Source organism: Chiloscyllium plagiosum, unplaced genomic scaffold (assembly GCF_037043375.1).
Source record: "Chiloscyllium plagiosum isolate Xiang-an unplaced genomic scaffold, Cpla_swu_hap1 HiC_scaffold_25, whole genome shotgun sequence".
Taxonomy (NCBI): Eukaryota; Metazoa; Chordata; class Chondrichthyes; order Orectolobiformes; family Hemiscylliidae; genus Chiloscyllium; species Chiloscyllium plagiosum.
The window spans coordinates 28,786,068-28,807,191 of NW_028270163.1; the positions used below are offsets into that span (position 1 = coordinate 28,786,068).

Genomic DNA, 21,124 nt, shown 5'->3' on the forward strand with positions numbered 1-21,124 from the left:
TATCAATTGGATTATGGCAATGTTCCGCAACTGTTTTTGTTTTGTCTACAAACAACAGGTTGATAAGAGGACACTTCGTCTGGGAGATGTCAATGTCCAACCATGTTGACGTAGAGTCCCCACAGGCCCAGTCACTTACAAAAGATAGGAAGAAGCTCAGTTGATACCTTCTAATTTCTGGGAGATCCACTCTTTCCACCCCCACCCCCCCCCCCCAACTATTCCCTGGGGCCATTGCAGTTTCACAAGCTGAATAAGGGATTGCTTGTAGCACCAAATGAAAGAATTAAACCAGCCATTCAATTTCCAAAATGTTTGCCTAGGAAAGAGTAAAGGGAGCATCCGAAAAGAGTAAAATAGAGTCATAGAGACGTACAGCATGGAAACAGACCCTTCGGTCCAACCTGTCCGACCAGATACCCCAACCCAATCTAGTCCCACCTGCCAGCACTCGGCCCATATCCCTCCAAACACTTCCTATTCATATACCCATCCAAATGCTTCTTAAATGTTGCAATTGTACCAGCCTCCACCACCGTCCATACACGTACCACCCTCTGCGTGAAAACGTTGCCCCTTAGGTCTCTTTTATATCTTTCCCCTCTCACCCTAAACCTATGCCCTCTAGTTCTTGACCCCCCCGATCCCAGGGAAAAGACTTTGTCTCTTTATCCTATCCATGCCCCTCATAATTTTGTAAACCTCTATAAGGTCACCCCTCAGCCTCCGACGCTCCAGGGAAAGCAGCCCTAGCCTGTCTAACCTCTCCCTGTAGCTCAAATCCTCCAACCCTGGCAACATCCTTGTAAATCCTTTCTGAACCCTTTCAGGTTTCACAACATCTTTCTGATAAGAAGGAGACCAGAATTGCACGCAATATTCCAACAATAGTCTAACCAATATCCTGTACAGCCGCAACATGACCTCCCAATTCCTGTACTCAATACTCTGACCAATAAAGGAAGCATACCAAACTCCGCCTTCACTATCCTATCTATCTGCAACTCCACTTCCAAGGAGCTATGAACCTGCACTCCAAGGTCTCTTTGTTCAGCAACACTCCCTAGGACCTTGCCATTAAGTGTATAAGTCCTGCTAAGATTTGCTTTCCCAAAATGCAGCACCTTGTATTTATCTGAATTAAACTCCATTTGCCACTTCTCAGCCCATTGGCCCATCTGATCAAGATCCTGTTGTAATCTGAGGTAACCCTCTTCGCTGTCCACTACACCTCCAATTTTGGTGTCATCTGCAAACTTACTAACTGTACCCCTTATTCTCACATCCAAATTATTTATGTAAATGACAAAAAGTAGAGGGCCCAGCACCGATCCTTGTGGCACTCCACTGGTCACAAGCCTCCAGTCTGAAAAACAACCCTCCACCACCACCCTCTGTCTTCTACCTTTTGAGCCAGTTCTGTATCCAAATGGCGAATTCTTCTTGTATTCCATGAGATCAAGCGAGGAAGAACTTTCATTTTGATAAGAATGACTTGATCCCATCATGATATTGGAAGGGGGTCCCCATCTTTGACGGTCTTGATTAATCCTGTCAATTGAACAAAATTAGCCTTGAATAACTGAGTGACAGAGAGGCCCAAGTAAAGTGCCCACTTAAAGTGGAACCCACATTCCTCATCAGGTGTTCCCCTAACGCTCCCCCACCCCCATAGGCATAGCCTCTGAAAAATTGATTTTGTAACCTGAGAAAGAACCAAATGAACCAAACAGGGCACCGAGACTGCTGGGTTTGAAAGAAAAATAAGAATATCATCCACATATACTATCATCTAATACACTTTCAACACCACCTTTTGGGGCAGCTATATTAGGGTCCCCACGAATGGCCTCTGCCATTGGCCCAGTGAGCAAAGGTGAAAGGGGACAGATTTGCCGACTGCCCCTACCAATGTTAAAATTGTCAGACCTTATACCATTGGTGAGAACTGCTGCCAGAGGATCACCGTAAAGGACCTTTACCCATCTAGTAAACTCTTCACCCAGGCCAAACCACTCCAGAGTATAAAAGAGAGACAGCTATTCAACCCGATTTAAATGCTTTCTCAGCATCCAAAGAGACCAGCAATCCTTGAACTGATCGCTGCTGACACACTTGAATCATGTTAAGCAACCTCCTAACATTAGAGGATCTGTGACCCTTTATAAAGCCCATCTGACCTTCTTTTACAGTTAGAGGGCAACACCCCTTCCAACCTCAATGCCATCGTCTTGGACAAAATTTTCTAATTTAAGTGCAATATAGGTCTATGAGAGAAACAATCCTCCGGGGCCTTCTCTTTCTTGAGGGTAAGAGAGATATTAGATATGGAAATGTGTTGCTGGAAAAGCGCAGCAGGTCAGGCAGCATCTAGGGAACAGGAGAATCGACGTTTCGGGCATTAGCCTAATGCCCGAAACGTCGATTCTCCTGTTCCCTAGATGCTGCCTGACCTGCTGCGCTTTTCCAGCAACACATTTCCATCTCTGATCTCCAGCATCTGCAGACCTCACTTTCTCCTCCTAAGAGAGATATTAGCATCTCTCAAGAATGGCGGGAGGCATTCGCAACGATATGAATAGGTATACATGTCGATCCTGACAGTATGTTTACAAATTCTTTATAGAACTCACTGGGAAGACCATCAAGGCTGGAGATCTTTCCACTTTTAAGTTGCCTCACCTCCTCCTGTATCTCTTGTGCTGTTAATGGCGCACTAAGGAGAGAAACCTGCTCAGCAGACACCCCCGGAAGATCCAAGTTCCAAAAAGACTCCCATCTATCCTCTCAACATTCAGACTGATGCAGTTTAGAATAGAGCTTCCAATCTTTTTAGCATTGCAAGTAAGCGTCCCATTCCCAATCCCTAATAGACTGGGAGGCTTTCTTCCTCCTAAACAGATATTCCAAATATTTACCCAGCCTATCACCATGCTCAAACATTCTTTGATTCGCAAAGGAAAGTTCCTTCCTGGCTGTGTGCATAAGCATGGAGTTTAAAGCAGATCGAAGGGCTGTGATCCACTGCAGCTTAGTCACTAACTATCTACAGTAATATGCCGTCTCAGCTACCTACAATCGTGCCTCAAGCAGACGCTGCTGCTCTCCCTTCTGTCACTTTTGACTGGCCGAGTATGACATAATTATCCCTCTAGTATAGGCCTTAGCTGTCTCCCAAAGAATGGACGGATTAGTAGCTGTACCCGAGTTGGTGTGCAAAAATGCTTCAAATTCCCTAGGAAAGTACTCCACTTGAGGATGAAGGGATCCATTTGCCAGCACCGAGAGCTCATTGCACTACCCTTAATCTCGACCACTAAATCTACTGCTGCATGATCAAAGATGGCAATATTCCCAATTGAACAAGATACCACCGAATCTAGAAGAGCCGCAAGAGTTAGGAAAAATCAATCCTCGTATGGTATTTATGAGGATTGGAAAAGAATGTAAAGTCCCTGCCTGTAGGGTGGAGATGTCTCAAAACATCTACGAACTCCAGTTCCACACACAGATCACTCAACTGTTTAGATTGTGGAGAAAGCTTTGGGAGGCCTTAGGGCATTACGTCCAACACAGGAGCCATAAGGCAATTAAAGCCCCCACCCCAAGAATAATATGACATGATGCAAAGACCATCAGTTTAGATCATGTATCAGTCAAAGATTTAAGGGGTTGGGCCAGAGGACAATAGATATTCAAAATACCATATTCCTTGCCATGTATTAGGGCCTTAAGGATAACAAACTGACCATATTCATCTTTAACACAATCTATTATATTAAATGGAAGATTCCTCTGAACGACTATGGCCAATCCCCCTGCCCGCTTAGTGTTAAAAGATGGGAAAAACACCCGATCAAACCCGTCCTGCTGTAACAACAGTGAATATCAATGTTCCTTGTCATTAAGGTGAGTCTCCTGTAACAGGGCAACATCCATTTTCTCCTTTTTAAGGCTCGACAACGCTGTTTCTTTTTAACTGGTGAATAGATCCTTCTGATATTCCAGGTGCACCATTTAAGAACACTGCTATCCATGATCCTTTACAACTGTCTTTGACCTGCCGAGAGGAAGAATTCGACATATAGCATGCTGGGCATATTCAAAATAGTCAAATCTATTTACGAAAGCTACAACACTAAACTAACTACAAAACACAAAAGGCACTTAATGGGGGTCTCTACCCCCTGCCCATAGAGGTCGCTTACATGTCCCAAGCACATCTTCACTCCTCTTTCCAGTTCAACACGCACCCCAGACTCAAACAATAGAAGGAAATAGACAAAATAATGAGCACTCTGTGCATCCCCGACTTTATACCAACATCAATCCTAATTGGAGGGGAAAAAAAACACACCAACAGCAGCTTTAAGAAAAGGTAACATTATAAGAAACTTAGTAAAAGGAAAAAAAAAATTATTCTCCAGGATATAAATCCATCCGAATTATTTTGAAGTGTCCAAGAAAATTGTTCCGAGAAGTCAAATGACCTCACTGTCTTCTCGTGAGTAATATGAAGCATCGTTGGGTATCTCATCAAATATTGAATACCAAGGTCCCTTAATTTTCTCTTGACCTCATCAAACTATTTCCTTTTACGGATAGCACCGCAGAAAGTCCTGGAAAAATAGTATCTTAGTTCCCTGATAAGTCAGGACCTGTGGATCTTTCCCCATCCTTCTCGAACACTGTTTGTCCCTGTAGCTTTGAAATCATACCAGGACTGGTGGGGGTGCCGATCCAGACCGGAGCTGCACATCACAACCTGGTGAGCTCAGTCAACCTTCACCCTGTCCACCTCCTGCATCCTAGCCAAGAAACTGTGGCAGCCAGTCTTCAAAAAAAAAACTTATCAGCTGCCCACCTTCCACTCTCTCCAGCAGCCCAACAACATGTTTCCTCCTACCTCGATTTTCCAGATCATCGACCTGTTCAGTCAAGGCCCAGATCTGTTTCTTTGGGGCTTAGATCCCCCGCCGAGAACTCAACCTTGGTCTCTGACGCTGTGGTCAGCTGCTCGACCTCTTGAACTTGCTTCCTGAACCCTTCCAACTCCTTTCATGCTTTTGTTGCATGACCAAAATCGGCTGCCACTGAGTAAAATGGTCTTCCGTCAAGTGCTTGATCATCTCGTGGATCACCACGAGTTCTTCAGCAATGTTCTGCTGTGCAGGTACCTTTTTCTCAGCTGCCGACGGAGCTGTGGCTGCATCCACAGTCGCAGCCGTGGGCACGCCTGATGCCTTTAGCGAGTGTCCCGTGTGTTAGGGCTTGGCTGTATGCTTTCCTTTCGTCATCCTCACTCGTTCAAAAAAGATTTACAGTAGAACACCGACTATCCAAACATCAACCATCCGAATCCTGGACCATCTGAACAAGATCCCAAGGCACTTGCAGGGATGGCACCAGGCAACCCTGCATTGTGTTATCAGTTAAACGGCATTATTACGTGTATAGCTGGATAATTGAGAGATGTTCGATAACCGGTACTCAATCAGCTATAGGCTAACTGGCACTATGGCATTAATTGCCGGATAATTGAGAGACACTTGGATAACCGATACTCCTGGATTGTCGCTTGTTTCTGGCCACCTGAATTCCCTGCCTGTCTTGCGCAGCTAATCAAGGCTCCACTGCAATTGGATTTAAATGGTTTCACAATTGTTTAACATCAATTTTCTCTGAATAAAGGTAGGGTGGGGGATTAAAACCGCTAGGCTGGGTTGTAGACCTCAAGGCAGATCTACTCAGATCGCCGCCATCTTGGATCCCCCCTGCCTGGGAAGTTTGAAGTTCTGATGAGCTGATTCATGTTGCCCTCGAACCTCCACAAATGTCTTTTGCATTGAGTGTCAGGGTTTTGAGCAATATACATGCTTCTTACCTGGATACTTTTTTTCGAGTTGAAGCACTGTTAAATCACTTGTAACAGTGATTTAACAGCATAACTAAACACAGTGTGCAATGCAAGGTTTGTAGCTCAGGTTGAGGTTTAGGGTTGTTCACTGAGCTGTAGGTTTGATATCCAGACGTTTCATTACCTGGCTAGGTAACACCATCAGTGGTGACCTCCAAGTAAAGCGAAGCTGTTGTCTCCTGCTTTCTATTTATATGTTTGTCCTGGGTGTGCTCACCACACACCGCAGCACAGACGAACTTCGAAAAACAGAGGAGAACCACCTATACAATGTATTCAAGAAGGACGGATATTCAAAAAATACAGTCCGCAGATTCCTCAAGAGCAAACCACGACAAGCAGACCAATCACAGCCAGAAATCCTAACCACCTTGCCATACATCAAAGAAGTTTCAGAAATGACGCCAGACTACTAAGACCCCTCGGAATCCTAGTAGCACACAAACCCACCAACAGTCTCAAACAAAAACTAACAAACTTAAAAGACCCAGTACAACCCATGGACAAAACCAATGTCATCTACAAAATTCCATGCAAGGACTGCCACAAACACTACGTAGACAAACAGGAAGAAAGTTAGCCACCAGGATACACAAACACCAGTTAGCCACAAAAAGACACGACCCTCTCTCCCTCGTAGCCTACACACGGAGGCAAAAAACCACCATTTCGACTGGGACAACACATCTATCCTGGGACAAGCTGAGCAAAGACATGCCAGAGAATTCCTAGAGGCCTGGCACTCCAACCACAACGCCATAAACAAACACAGATCTAGATACCATCTATCAACCCCTCAGAAAACAAACAGGAAGTGACATTGCCACAAACCCCAGGAACCCCATCCAGGACAAACATATAAATAGAAAGCAGGAGACAACAGCTCTGAAGTGCACTTGGAGGTTGCCACTGGTGGTGTTACCTAGCCAGGTAATAAAACGTCTGGATATCAAACCTACAGCTCAGCGAGCAAACCTACACCCTATACAGTGTGCAATATTAGTATGGAAGTTATTCTGTGTGGGTCAGGGTCTCAGATGGAGTTGAATTGGAATTTTTGGTTCATAGGCACTGAACCAACAATGGCTTTCACAGAGCTGTACGCAGCCCATCTCCTTTATGCAAAGTCCTTCTTACCGCTCCGTTCTTAACAGTTGGTCAGAGCAAATATTTAAGCCTTTAAATAGGATGACAGTAGAAATAAGTCTGGGAAGCACTGATGTAGGTCCACTGGAATGTAGAAAGCAGGTGACCATTATATAATGTATGAAAACAGAAATTTGAAAAATTTGGGCTCACTGAGGATGCCACTGGGCTTCTGTACTTCAAGCGATTAAGCCAAAAGTTCCTGGGGTATAAGGTATTTCTTGCTAAGGCGAGGAGGCTTGTGCAAATGCACTTGCATATCAGTTGTGTACTTAGCAGCTCCACACAAATGGCACTGTTAATAGCTGTGTTCATTAAGTCAGGATTAAACTCATATTATTTGAGGTATTCATTGGATAGTTTTCATCCTCATTGGGTTAAGTGAGGTCTAAGAGAGTTGCTGGGATTGTGATAGTTTCAAAATGATATGTCAGATGCTTGAAGCACATTGCGGCCTTTGTGGATCAATAACTTCGTGATGGAAGGTGGGTTTTTTTTCAGTTACTATATATAATTTTAAGAATTTGGAATTTAAAACTGTGGCACACGGTTTTTTTTTAATCATTTAATTTTTTATTAAGAAAAACTGAGTCAGCCACTCCTTCCAGACAAGTGATCTAATCCAGTACGTGTCAGGAAATAGATAACTGTGAACCCCTAGACTTAAACCAAACTGCAAGCAATTTTTAAATTATGATAAGTAGAATAAATATTTGAATTGAAGATCATTCGCTTTCCTTCAGCTCAGAAAATGAAGGAGTTATTTGGTTTAAGAAGTCCAGATATTGAAATTTGTTGTGACTCTTCAGAGGAGACCTGATGAGGGTTAGAAGCAAGCATAGTTTCATTCCTAGAAAAAGATTGCTCAAAACAAATTAAAGAAAAAAGTTGCCTCAGTGGACGTCTAGGTTATGCAGTTTCCAGATCAACATTGTTTAGTTAGAAATCTGCAGGTAAGTTTAAAAACTGAAGCTTTAATCTCTCGATTTGAAATACAATAGAAATGTTACTGCATAAAATGGCCATTCAGCCCATTGGGTCTGCTCCAGCTAGATAAACTAGTCGCCCGTTCTAATTCCTCTTTCTAGAACCTGGTCCATAGTCTTGCAGGTTACAGTGCTTCACTTCAGATCTAGGTTCCTTTTAAATAGTTGAAAGTTTGAGTCAACCACCAAACTGAGCAGCGAATTCCAGCAAAAGGTAAATTTTTCCCCATGTCTCCTCATCCTTCTGCTGAAATATAGCCCCCCCCCGGCCCCCGTAATTGACGTGTCTGCTGCTGGTAGACCTGTTTCTGCTGTTCATTGTATGCTTCATTACTTTTAGGAGAAAGTGAGGACTGCAGATGCTGGAGATCATAGCTGAAAATGTGTTGCTGGAAAAGCACAGCAGGTCAGGCAGCATCCAAGGAGCAGGAGAATCGACGTTTCGGGCATGAGCCCTTCTTTTTAAAACTGCAGTTTTTAAATTTACCTGCAGATTTCTAACCAAACAATGTTGATCTGGAAGCTGCATAACCTAGACTTGTCCACTGAGGCAACCTTTTTCTTTAATTTGCTTTGAGCAACCTTTTCCTAGGAATGAAACTATGCTTGCTTTTAACCCTCGGGTCTCCTCTGAAGAGTCATAACAAATTTCAATATCTGGACTTCTTAAACCAAATAACTCTTTCATTTTCTGAACTGAAGGCAAGCGAATGATCTTCAAATATTGATTCTACTTTAAAAATTGCTTGCAGTTTGGTTTAAGTCTAGGGATTCACAGTTACCTATTCCCTGACACGTACTGCATTAGATCACTTGTCTGGAAGAAGGGCTCATGCCTGAAATGTCGATTCTCCTGCTCCTTGGATGCTGCCTGACCTGCTGCGCTTTTCCAGCAACACATTTTCAGCCCTGCTTCATTACTTTGTACACCTTAATTAAGTTTACCCCCTTGGCCTCCTGTTCTATGGAAAATGATCCAAACCTATCCAGTCTTTCCTCATCCCTGAAGAAGAGTCACTGGATCTGAGACATGAACTCTGCTTTCTACCTATAGATGCTGACAAATCTACTGAGCAATTTCTAATAATTTCTGTTTTTGTTTCCTCATGCCTTTTGTTTTCTGGCAGCGTTCTTAAGTGTACTGTGGACTCTTCCTGTAGCAATTTGTTCCACTGAACAACCAGAACTGTCAACAAGATTCCAGTTGTGGCTCGATTAATATCTTCCATAGTTTTGGAATTATATCTTCTTCTTATATTCAATATCTTGTCCAGTGAAGGAAGGCAACCATCAGGATCATGTGGCCATGGAGTCCAGTTTCTCTACCATCTCACTTCCTCTACCCTTCATAATACTTTCCTATTTATTTTGTATTCCCCTGATTTATTTATCCTCAAATGCATAACCTTGTACTTCTCCAGGTTGAATTCATTTTTCACTTTTCTGTCCAATGAATCAAACTACTGATATCTTCCTGTAGTTGACTGGTATCCTCTTCTTCATTATCAATCACTCGGCCAATTTTTGTTAGTTACCAACTTCCCAATCACACCTCCCAAATTCAATCTAAATACATACCTCAAACAGCAAGGGTCCCAAAACTAAGCAGGAGTAAATTACTGCAGATGCTGGATTCTGCACTGAAAACAGAAAAGGCTGGAAATCACAGCAGGTCAAGCAGCACCCATGGAGAGAGGGCGAGCTAATGTTTCTAGTCTAGGTAACGCAAAGCTAAGTCCTGTGGAATATAACTGGCATCTCCTTTTCATTTGTAAAACCATCGTCAACATTACACGTTATTTCCTGTCAGTGAGCCAAGTTTTGGATCCAACTCGTCCTACTCCCTTCTGTCTCAAGACTTGAATTTTTCTGACCAGTCTGCCATGAGTGACCTTGTCAAGTGCCTTACTAAAATCTGTATTGACAACATCCTCTGTACGACTCTCATCGATTCTCCTTATTATTTCAAAAAAGTTCAATGTTAGTAAGACAATATCTTCCCTTAAAATGATGCTGATTAATTTGTTCCTTTCCAATTAACAGTCAGTCTTACTGCTCGATATTAATTCTAATAATTTGCCTGTTACTGAGGTCAGATGTTTGGCCTATTCATCGCATCCTTTTTTTTAAAATAATGGTACATTGTTTGCAGATTTCAATCACCTGGTATTTTGTGAGGATACGAAAATGATCCTCCGAGTATTTGTTCTTTCCTCCTGGCTTTTCTTAAAAACCGCCTCGGATACAATTATCTGGCCTTAACTGCAGGTAAAATAGTGACAGAAACCGGAGGTTCACAGGTCAAACTGGGGAGAATCCATTGATTCAGACTTAAAGATTTGATATAGAAGGGTAATTCCTCTGGATTTGAATCTTTGTAAAATGATGGTTTTGGGCAGTCGGGTGAACACTTTGATTCACTGTGTGTTTCAAGGTCATTCTATGTTTAAGCTTGTTTTTTTGTTTTCATCTTTTGTGAAGTATGTTGTTAAAGAAACTGTGGTCTTTTATGATTTATGTGTTAGTGATAACTAAAATTTTTAAAATGATCTATGAAACCAGATTTCATTCTGGTATTACTAGCTAGGATCATAACATTTGTAACTCAACCGTTGAACCAAGCTGATCCACAGAGCTTTAAGATGGTTATGACCAATCAGCTTGTTCACTTTCTGGAGGAGTAGATATATCATTGTAGAAAAGAGCTGCAAGGGCAGGATTAATCTTTGAAGGCTCTGTAAAAGGAAATGCTGTATGCCAATGCCTCACTGGGTTTGATGGGTTTTTTTCCTTATCATCAGAATGAGCCCTCTGGTGGGTATTTAATTTTAGCATTAAAACTTAAGCAGCAACCATGTACATGTTTTGAGGTCCCTAAATATTGCTTTTGCACAAAAGCCGTAGACTGTGCTACTTCAAATACTTCTCCCTTAAAAGAAGCAATAGGACTGATCTGACTAAATTATTTTCTGTAAAGGCGTGCTGAGAATGTATTGTACTCTGTCTGAGCTTTGCCTTGTAAATATTTTACTTTTAAGCTGTGTCTACTCTCTGACACCCAAAACCTCATTTATTTAATTGTACATTTGGGGAGTTAAAGATTTGGTCATTGAAGTCTATTTTGTTAATTTGAAAATATGTATTTCTGTTGTCTTTTCTCCCATTCTTCATATTTTTCCCTCCTACAATAATTGTTACATAATATTCATTTGAGCAACTGTTTTCCTAATTTACTATCTGAAGGACTTCTGTCTGATATCCTTTCTTGTTCTCACTGTTTCCCAGACACACAACTCCATGGGAAGTAACCATCAAGTTTAATTTTAAAATTTACAGTTCTGACTATTAAGAATGCACTGGGTAGTGTTCTGTTCACAACCTGAGATATGTAGGGTTTCTCTTCCAGATTTGATAACATTCCAAACAGGCATAATATTTTTAACTAACTACCAATCAGAAAATCATCTTTATGTTCATGGTTATTTATTTTGTGATCAAAATGCTTTTTTCACAGTGAAAACGTGAAATGTCCACAGCAATATCAGTATCTTTAATATATTGTGGATAAATGAAACTAGTTTGTTCTGCATTACTCAAAAAGGAGTATTTGGCTGCACTGCTTTATATTCCAGTAAAGTCTCAAAGGTTGCTGTTGTGCAGCTGTACTGCAGTATGTGCCAGATATACTCATGTATTGGTCGATCTCGTATATCAGAAGATCCCTTATTTTTATCCAAAATATCTTTTGTATTTTCCATATATCTTGTATATAAGTCTATCCTACTATATCTTATTATAAACCTCTTACCAAGGAAACTGCATGTTCCCATTACCCACTTAAAAGAAATTGCATGCATTCATTCATTCATAACTGGTAAATTCATCGCTCTTTGTTTATTATACTGCGTCTGTATTTATTCTTTCTTTCATTCAAAACTCCACTTACTGACTTGGTTTACCACAGCACATTTTGATTGATTCATTCATTCAGACCGATACTAAGTTCTATCGATTTATTGCACTTTGTTCATCCAAAAGTTAATAACGTTAAAAAGTTAATCCATTTTAATTGTGCAATTATATCTGAAAACAATTGAGATATTAGTGACATACCAGTATATCTTTAATTCTTCGACAAATTTGTCAATGTTGTTCAGGTTCATAACATACAAGAGAAGAGCTTCTCGCGAAAGGCCGAATCTCCTGCTCCTCGGATGCTGCCTGACACTTTTTTTTGACTCAAATTCAAGTCCAAATTCAGGAGCAGGACTCCATCCTGCAGCCATAGCACAACAACAAGGAGGGGAACATTTCCTGGGCACTCTTTCTTTTGCTCCAGGAGCCAGTCACACCCATTAGATAAATCATTCAAACGTGGTCTGTGATCAAAGACAGGAGGTGGAGTGGGAATGGGAACCCATGAGATGTCTCTTGAGTCCAGCTCCCTGTGATTGTTCAGTGGTTACAAGATCCTTGAGAGCTGTTGGGATGGGGGAGGAGTTGATGGAATATACAGGAGCTGAATCATTTGACCCACATTTATTAGTTTATTAAATTCAATTGATTTGTTGTGTAACCTGTGGCATATAGTACGTTGATTCAATAATAATCCAAATAATCTGTACATTTTAGTTTTCAATTATCCTGTATCTAACCAATGGTACATATATATCTCAATTTAAATAGTTACCACAAAACATTCTCCAAAATGGTAACACTAAATCCTCTTGCGTTGGTCTGTATTTTATGTGTGCAAACATGACATTGATTCTTGAAAATTGCAGCTCAAGATGCAAAGTATGTTGCTATTAATAATTGCATCAAATTGGTCAAATGGATTTCTGGATTTTGTACTTAAGAAATTATATTCATATGAAGAAATACTCAGTTTCTGAAGATGTTATACATAGGTAGTTTTATATTTCTGCATATTTTATGGAAAAATTATGTAATACACTGTACACTCCCATTTTAGGTCATTGTAAAATTCCATGTGTAATTCATGGAAGTCAAGATTTCTTTACATATTTTATAGCTCAACTTAAATTAATGCTTCATATTTGCAAGAGGAATGTATCGATATATAATCTGGATTTTTTTTGGTCTAAATATGCCTGCACTGGAAGCAGTGTGACTTGGAACCAAAATGATTTATGACACAGAAAAAGGCCATTCAGCTCTCCATGATAACATACCTCAAAACATTTTCCCTCCCCCCAATTGCCCAAGAGCCCTGCAAGTTTATTTTCTTCAAGTGCCCATAAATTTTGAAATAATTGTTTATGCTTCTGCCACCTTTTGTGGGCACCAGAGCTCCACCGACCTGTCGATTATCCTCTTGGATTCTGCCATTGTCATTCTCGCACTTCACAGTTCTTTCAAGTTTTGTGTAATTTTCAAATTTTGAAATTGTGCCTTGTAAAATTGAGTCATGCTTGATAAACATGCTTATCAAGAACAGCTGCAGTATTTATTCTGACCCCATGTGGAATCCTGCTGTATACTTCAATCCAACACACAAAACAAATCACCATTGCTCTTTCCTGTCACTTGCCAAATTTGAATCCATGTTCCCACTGTGTCTCTTTTATGCCATGGGCTTTAACTTTGCTGGTAAGCCTGTTTGGTGGCAGTTTATCAAACACATTTTGGAGTTTCATATAGACAAGATCAACCCTAATATCAACGGTAACCTTCTCTGTTAGCTTAACAGGGATCTGCTCAGTGCTCTTGCTCACCTGCCATTTTCTCATCCACATCCTCTCCTCCATCTCAAATGTGAGCGTGAGACTATTTATGTCATATTTGGTGTTTGGAATTGGGGCACAGAGTCCTGTCAGTAGTGATTGATGTTTCTCTTTACCAATTTCCTGTGCAGAAGTGGGTGGGCGAGGTCAAGCAGTAGTTTGTATTGTATAACTCTCCAAATATAGATTTTACAGTTCTTTGCAATTCCATAGTCCCAAGCAGCACCCCAAACTGAAAGGCAGTACAAGTTTTTGTACGGACTGAGAAAATAACTGTTGTCTTTTTGAATTGCTGGTCTGGTTATAAACTTGTAAACAGAAGATGGTTGATGTCCACTGTAACTTGTGAATGGATGGTTTTATTCATATCTGTAGCTGATCGTATATTATTTCAATAAAATAGCTGTTTAGAATTAATAGTAAAATGTTTAAAATTGAACTGCAGATATTTGGTGCATCAAATATTATTTTGTAATATGGAGCAAGTGACTCAAAGATACCAGTTGATGTAGAAAATGAAAATTAATAAAAAGCTGGACTCATTTCATCATCTAATTGCCTCGAGTTTAGCACATACAAACAGATGTTTATACTCCCCAGGAGTCTCCAATCACTTGACGTACTTCATCCCTTGTAACCAACATACTGTGTACTTCTACTTCTCTCCTGTGTACTTTTCCATTTTCCACTTTGCAATTGTGCTATTTATCTCACTTGCCTTATTTTGTGACTTCCATGTTCTGAACAGAGATTTCTGCTGAATTATGACTTCGATTTGTTAATGCCTATTTTACGTGTAGCCCCCAGTTTTAAACTGAAGATATTTTTTACCCAGTGTTTTTTCAGAAAAAAACTTCAAATTTGATGCATCATTCTAGTTAATTTTGAGCATCAATTAGGAGAATTAAATTGCCACAGTGTACTGTTGAAATTTCCTGGAAATGTGACTTATTATTTTAAAAGCAATATGTTATGCTTAGCAACATTATAGAAAACTAAATATGAGTAACAGTTCAAGACTTTGGTGGAGAAGACCAACAGTGCATCTTTGGAACATGATGTAATTTATCTATATTGGTTGTTTAGGTATAGTTTCATTTGCTTCAATTCTGGAAGTATGTGTTTGAATTTATTTTGCTTTTAGACTTTTAAGGCTCATTTTTTTTCCAATGTCTTTGTTCAATGAAATAGTGAGAAAGAACAAGAAACTAAAGGAGAGGACCGTTTGATGGAAGAAAAGAAAAAGAAAAAGCAAGAAGAGAAGAAAAAGAAGGAAGCTGCTCAAAAAAAGGTACTGCATTTGACATTGGTCATCTCTGCTCATACTTGGTAGAAAATCTATTTTGAACCCATTCTTTTTCTCTTCTGTTTTTTTTTCAGGCTGCTGAACATAAAACCAAAGGTTAGCTATTATTTACTCCTAATTCTTCATAGAGGTAAACTTCTTTCTGATCACATTATGGGGAAATGACTCAATCATCAAGTATAACATTATCTCAGTTACTTTCTGTGAGTAGGAGATAAATATATAATATTTGTGTTTTGGTCAAAAGAACTTGCCCAATTAAAATAATTTTTTTTATTAATGAACAGTATAATAAAGGGTTATGTAAAATATTGTTCATCGTAAATTCTGTTTTGGGGTCTGATCTATTGTATGAAACAGTAAACATTAGTTCAGGACACTTTGTTAATTAACAAACAATGCAATTCAAACTGATCTTGGAGGAACCTGTTTGGGAGAAGTCACAGCACAGAAACCGATATGTGAATCGTTTTAAGTATAGCCTTGCTGTAAATCTACAATAGTGAGTAGAGTGGGTTCTTTCTCGATTATGTTTTATTTGAGAATATGTCTCTTGATTAAACTTAAAAATAGAAGCGATAAGTATTGAATTAGCCTGGAGCAGTGTTTTTTTTTTAGAGGAATAAGACTGTTCTATTTTCTGGATTTGTAGAATGGAAGAAGCAAACATTGCCCTTAGTACAGTGATGTGCTTTTCTTGTCAGCTGTGGGGGTTTGAGAGTTTACGTGTAACTAAGAATTAAATCTGCAATAAATGCCATTGGTTCCGAATCCTATCAGATCGAATGAATCATTTGGAGTGACAGTTACAGGTAGTGAGAAATTTACAAGAGCAAGGGGGTATGATGGTAGTTATAGGCACATAGATGGGTTAACTCCAGGAAAGGTAAATGAGGTAGGCAGGTTGTGCAGGAGTCTTCTGTGGCTATCGCCATTTCAAACAAGTACACTGTTTTGGAAAATGTAGGGGGTGATGGATTCTCAGGGGAACATAGCACAAACAGCTGGTATGCTGGTATTGAGTATTGGGACTGGTATTGAGACTGGCTCTAATGCAATGAGGGATATGTTGGAGTCCAAGACATCAATTGTGTTAGGGGACTCTCTAGTCAGAGGTACAGACAGATGTTTCTGTGACCAACAGCGAAAAATCAGAATGGTGTGTTGCTTCCCTGGTGCCAGGATCAAAGGCGTCTCAGAGGGTGCAGAATGTTCTCAAGGGGGAGAGGGGCAAGCAGGAGGTCATTGTCCACATTGGAACCAATGACATAGGAAGGGAAAAGGTTGAGATTCTGAAGGGAGAATGCACAGAGTTAGGCAGGAATTTAAAAAGGAGGTCCTCAAGAGTAGTAATATCTGGATTACTCCTGCTGCTATGAGCTAGTGAGGGCAGGAATAGGAGGGTAGAGCAGATGAATGCTTGGCTGAGGAGATGGTGTATGGGAAAAGGATTCACATTTCCGGATCATTGGAATCTCGTTTGGGGTAGAAGTGACCTGTACAAGAAGGACGGATTGCACCTAAATTGGAAGGGGACTAATATACTGGCAGGGAAATTTGCTAGAGCTGCTCAGGAGGATTTAAACTAGTAAGGTGGGGGGTGTGGAGGAGGAACCAGGAGGAAAGAGATCAATTTGATACTGGTACCGTTAAGAACAGAAGCTAGTCAAACAGTCAGGGCAAGCAGGGACAAAGCAGAGAATAAGGTCGGACTGATAAATTAAACTGCATTTATTTCAAGGAGAAAGTGAGGTCTGCAGATGCTGGAGATCAAAGTTGAAACTTTATTGCTGGAACAGCACAGCAGGTCAGGCAGCATCCAGGGAACAGGAGATTCGACGTTTCGGGCACAGGCCCTTCTTCAGGAATGAGCAGAGAGTGTTCAGCAGGAGAAGATAAAAGGTAGGGAGGAGGGACTTGGAGGAGGGGCGTTGGAAATGTGATAGGTGGAAAGAGGTCAAGGTGAGGGTGATAGGTCGGAGTAGGATGGAGGCGGAGAGGTCAAGAAGAAGACTGCAGGTCAGGAAGGCGGTGCCGGGCTGGAGGGATCCGGCTGAGACAAGGTGGGGGGAGGGGGGATGAAGAAACTGGTGAAGTCCAAGTTCATCCCCTGCGGTTGGAGGGTTCCCAGTCGGAAGATAAGACGCTCCTCCTCCGACCGTCGGGTTGTTGTGGTTTGGCGGTGGATGAGTCCAATGACCTGCATATCCTCGGTGGAGTGGGAGGGGGAGTTGAAATGCTGTGCTACAGGTTGGTTGGGTTGGTTCGTCCGGGTGGCCCAGAGGTGCTCCTTGGTGCTGGGGTCTGTTTGGAGGTGGCGGAAGTGACGGCGGATGATGCGCATGCCCTGCATTTATTTCAAAGCAAGGGGCCTAACAGGGAAGGCAGATGAACTCAGGGCATGGTTAGGAACATGGGACTGGGATATCATAGCAATTACAGAAACATGGCTTAGGGATGGAGAGGACTGGCAGCTTAATGTTCCAGGATACAAATGCTACAGGAAGGACAGAAAGGGCAGGAAGAAAGGAGGAGGAGGTGGAATCTTTGATAAGGGAAAGCATTACAGCTGTACTGACAGAGGATATTCCCAGAAATACATTCAGGGAGGTTATTTGGGTGGAACTGAGAAAAAAGAAAGGGTGATCACCTTATTGAGATTGTATTATAGACCCACCAATAGTCAGAGGGGAATTGAGAAACAAACTTGTAAGGAGATCTTAGTTATCTGTAAGAATAATAGGGTGGTTATAGTAGGGAATTTTAACTCTCCAAATGTAGACTGGGACTGCCATAGTGTTAACAGTTTAGATGGGGAGGAATTTAAGTGTGTACAAGAACATTTTCTGATTCAGTATGTCGATGTACCTACTAGAGAAGGTGCAAAACCTGACCTACTCCTGGGAAATAAGGCAAGGCAAGTGACTGAGGTGTCAGTGGGGGAGCGCTTTGGGGCCAGCAACTATAATTCTATTAGTTTTAAAATAGTGATGGAAAAGAATAGACCAGAAGAGTTGAAGTTCTAAATTGGAGGAAAGCTAATTTTGGCTGTATTAGGCAAGAACTTCCCAAAGCTGACTGGGGGCAGATGTTCACAGGTAAAGGGACGGCCGAAAAATGGGAAGCCTTCAGAAATGAGATAACGAGAGTCCAGAGATAGTATATTCCTGTTAGGGTGAAAGGCAAGGCTGATAGGTATAGGGAATGCTAGGTGACTAAAGAAATTGAGGGGTTGGTTAAGAAAAAGAAGGAAGCATATATCAGGTATAGACAGGATAGATCGAGTGGATCCTTGGCAGTAGGAGTATACTTAAGAGAGAGATCAGGAGGGCAAAAAGGGGACACGAGGTAGCTTTGGCAAATAGAGTAAGGAGAATCCAATGTATTTTTTACAAATACATTTAAGGACAAAAGGATAATTAGGGAGAGAATAGGGCCCCTCAAAGATCAACAAGGCAGCCTTTATGTAGAGCCGCAGGAGATGGGGAGATACTAAACGAGTAATTTTTATCAATGTTTACTGTGAAGAAGGACATTGAAGATATAGAATGTAGGGAAATATATGGAGACGTCTTGAAAAATGTCCATATTGCAGAGGGGGAGGTGCTGGATGTCTTGAAATATATAAAGGTTGGTAAATCCCCAGGACCTGATCAGGTGTACCTGAGAACTCTGTGGGAAGCGAGGGAAGTGATTGCTGGGCCCCTTGCTGAGATATTTGTATCATTGATAAGTCACAGGTGAGGTGCTGGAAGACTGGAGGTTGGCTAATGTGGTGCCACTATTTAAGAAGGGCGGTAAGGACAAGCCAGGGAACTATAGACCGGTGAGCCTGACGGTGGTGGGCAAGTTGTTGGAGGGAATCCTAAGGGACAGGATGTACATGTATTTGGAAAGACAAGGACTGATTAGGGATAGTTAACATGGCTTTGTGCGTGGGAAATCATGTCTCACAAACTTGATTGAGTTTTTTGAAGAAGTGACAAAAAGATTGACGAGGTCAGAGCGGTAGATGTGATCTATATGGACTTCAGTAAGGCAGTCACAAGGTTCTTCATGGGAGACTGGTTGGCAAGGTTAGATCTCATGGAATACAGGGAGAACTAGCTATATGGATACAGAACTGGCTCAAAGGTAGAAGACGGAGGGTGGTGGTGGAGGGTTGTTTTTCAGACTGGAGGCCTGTGACCAGTGGAGTGCCAGAAGAATCATGCTGGGTCCATACTTTTCGTCATTTATATAAATGATTTTGATGTGACCACAGGAGGTATAGTTAGTAAATTTATAGATGACAGCAAAATTGAAGATGTATTGGACAATGAAGAAGGTTACCTTAGATTACAATGGAATCTTGATCAGGTGGACCAATGGGCTGAGGAGAGGCAGATGGAATTTAATTTAAATGAGTGCGGGGTGCTGCATTTTGGGAAAGCAAATCTTAGCAGGACTGATAAGGTCCTAGGGAGTGTTGCTGAACCAAGACCTTGGAGTACAGGTTCATAGCTCCATGAAAGTAGCGTTGCAGGTAGATAGGATAGTGAAGAATATGTTTGGTATGGTTTCCTTTATTGGTCAGAGTACTCAATACAGAAGTTGGGAGGTCATGGTACAGCTGTACAGTACATTGATTAGGCCACTTTTGGAATATTGCATGCAATTCTGGTCTCCTTCCTATTGGAAGGATGTTTGTAAACTTGAAAGGGTTCAGAAAAGATTTACAAGGATGTTGTCAGGTTTGGAGGATTTGAGCTATAGGGAGAGGCTAGGGCTGTTTTCCCTGGAGTGTCGGAGGCTGAGGGGTGACCTTATAGAGGTTTACAAAATTGAGGGGCATGGATATGATAAATAGACAAAGTCTTTTCCATGGGGTGGGGGAGTCCAGAACTAGAGGGCACGGGTTTAGGGTGAGAAGGAAAAGATGAGAGATCTAAAGGGAAACATTTTCACGCAGAGGGTGGTACGTGTTTGGAATGAGCTGCCAGAAGACGTGGTGGAGGTTAGGACAGTTGCAACATTTGAGAGGCATCTGGATCGGTATATGAATAGGAAGGGTTTGGAGGGATATGGGCTGGGTGCTGGCAAGTGGGCCTAGATTAAGTTGGGATATCTGGTCGGCATGGACGGGTTGGACCGAAGCATCTGTTTCTGTGCTGTACATGTCAATGACTCTTTGACTCTAACTTGGTGTGGTATCAGCCTGTTTACTATTGAACTACTTCCCTTGAAGTTTAAGTTTAATGAGCAAAGGTACATGACTCCACTTGTAATGTGCATTGTTGACTTAGGTTGAGAGCTCACCTTAGATATGAAATGGCCAGATTGAAAATCGTTGATTTAACTTCAGGGCTCTTGTGGCATCCGTTTGCATTTGCTTTTTTTTAGTATTTTGTGCTTAAAGAAGGTTTTGCGGAATTGTGATGCAGTGATGCTAACACGCATGGGTTCAGTCCTGCACTGGCTGAGGTTACCATGAAGAATTCTCATTCTTATGTGTCGTGACTCTCTGATTAAACCACCACCAGTCGTTTCTTATAAGAGAGCAGCCCTATGATCGCTTGTGACTATGGTGAATTTACTAACTTTGTGCTTCAAATGAAATTTGTTGCCATCAGAAGTTTTGGTATCCTGACAGCACTGGCATCACTATGTTTACATGGTTGCTTCCAAAAACAAGTAATAAGTGTCCTTTGCATGAAAGTTTACAGTCTGTGGAAACAGCATATGTTGATTTTATAAATAGAATATTGTCTGTCAGTCTTTTGCCTTTTTGACAGTATAAATTTGCAGTTTACGTAGATTTAACATATAGAAATATTTCGTGATTTTCTTTGAAAATGTGTTTTTTTTGATTTTTTCAGATTTGCACAAAATAAATTTTGTAGTTGACATATGTATGACCTATTTGTTGACCTTCCGATCCTTCCTAAAATGTCTTGTAGTCAAGAAATGTTACAAAGTATATAAAAAAAATTGGAGAGGGTCTTGAAAAATCAGGTTTTTGTGAACTTAATGCAATGAATGT

General features: G+C 41.1%; 1 protein-coding gene across 10 annotated transcripts in view; it reads left to right on the top strand.

Moving 5' to 3' along the window:
- Positions 1-21,124, top strand: part of tnrc6c1 (trinucleotide repeat containing adaptor 6C1) — a 693,384-nt gene that overhangs the window by 528,428 nt on the left and 143,832 nt on the right. For all 10 annotated transcript variants that reach the window (XM_088000550.1, XM_088000552.1, XM_043714631.2 and 7 more), the window contains 2 exons: positions 14,988-15,087; positions 15,177-15,198. In XM_088000550.1, coding sequence (XP_087856676.1) covers positions 14,988-15,087; positions 15,177-15,198 — 122 coding nt within the window. The remainder of the gene's footprint in view (positions 1-14,987; positions 15,088-15,176; positions 15,199-21,124) is intronic.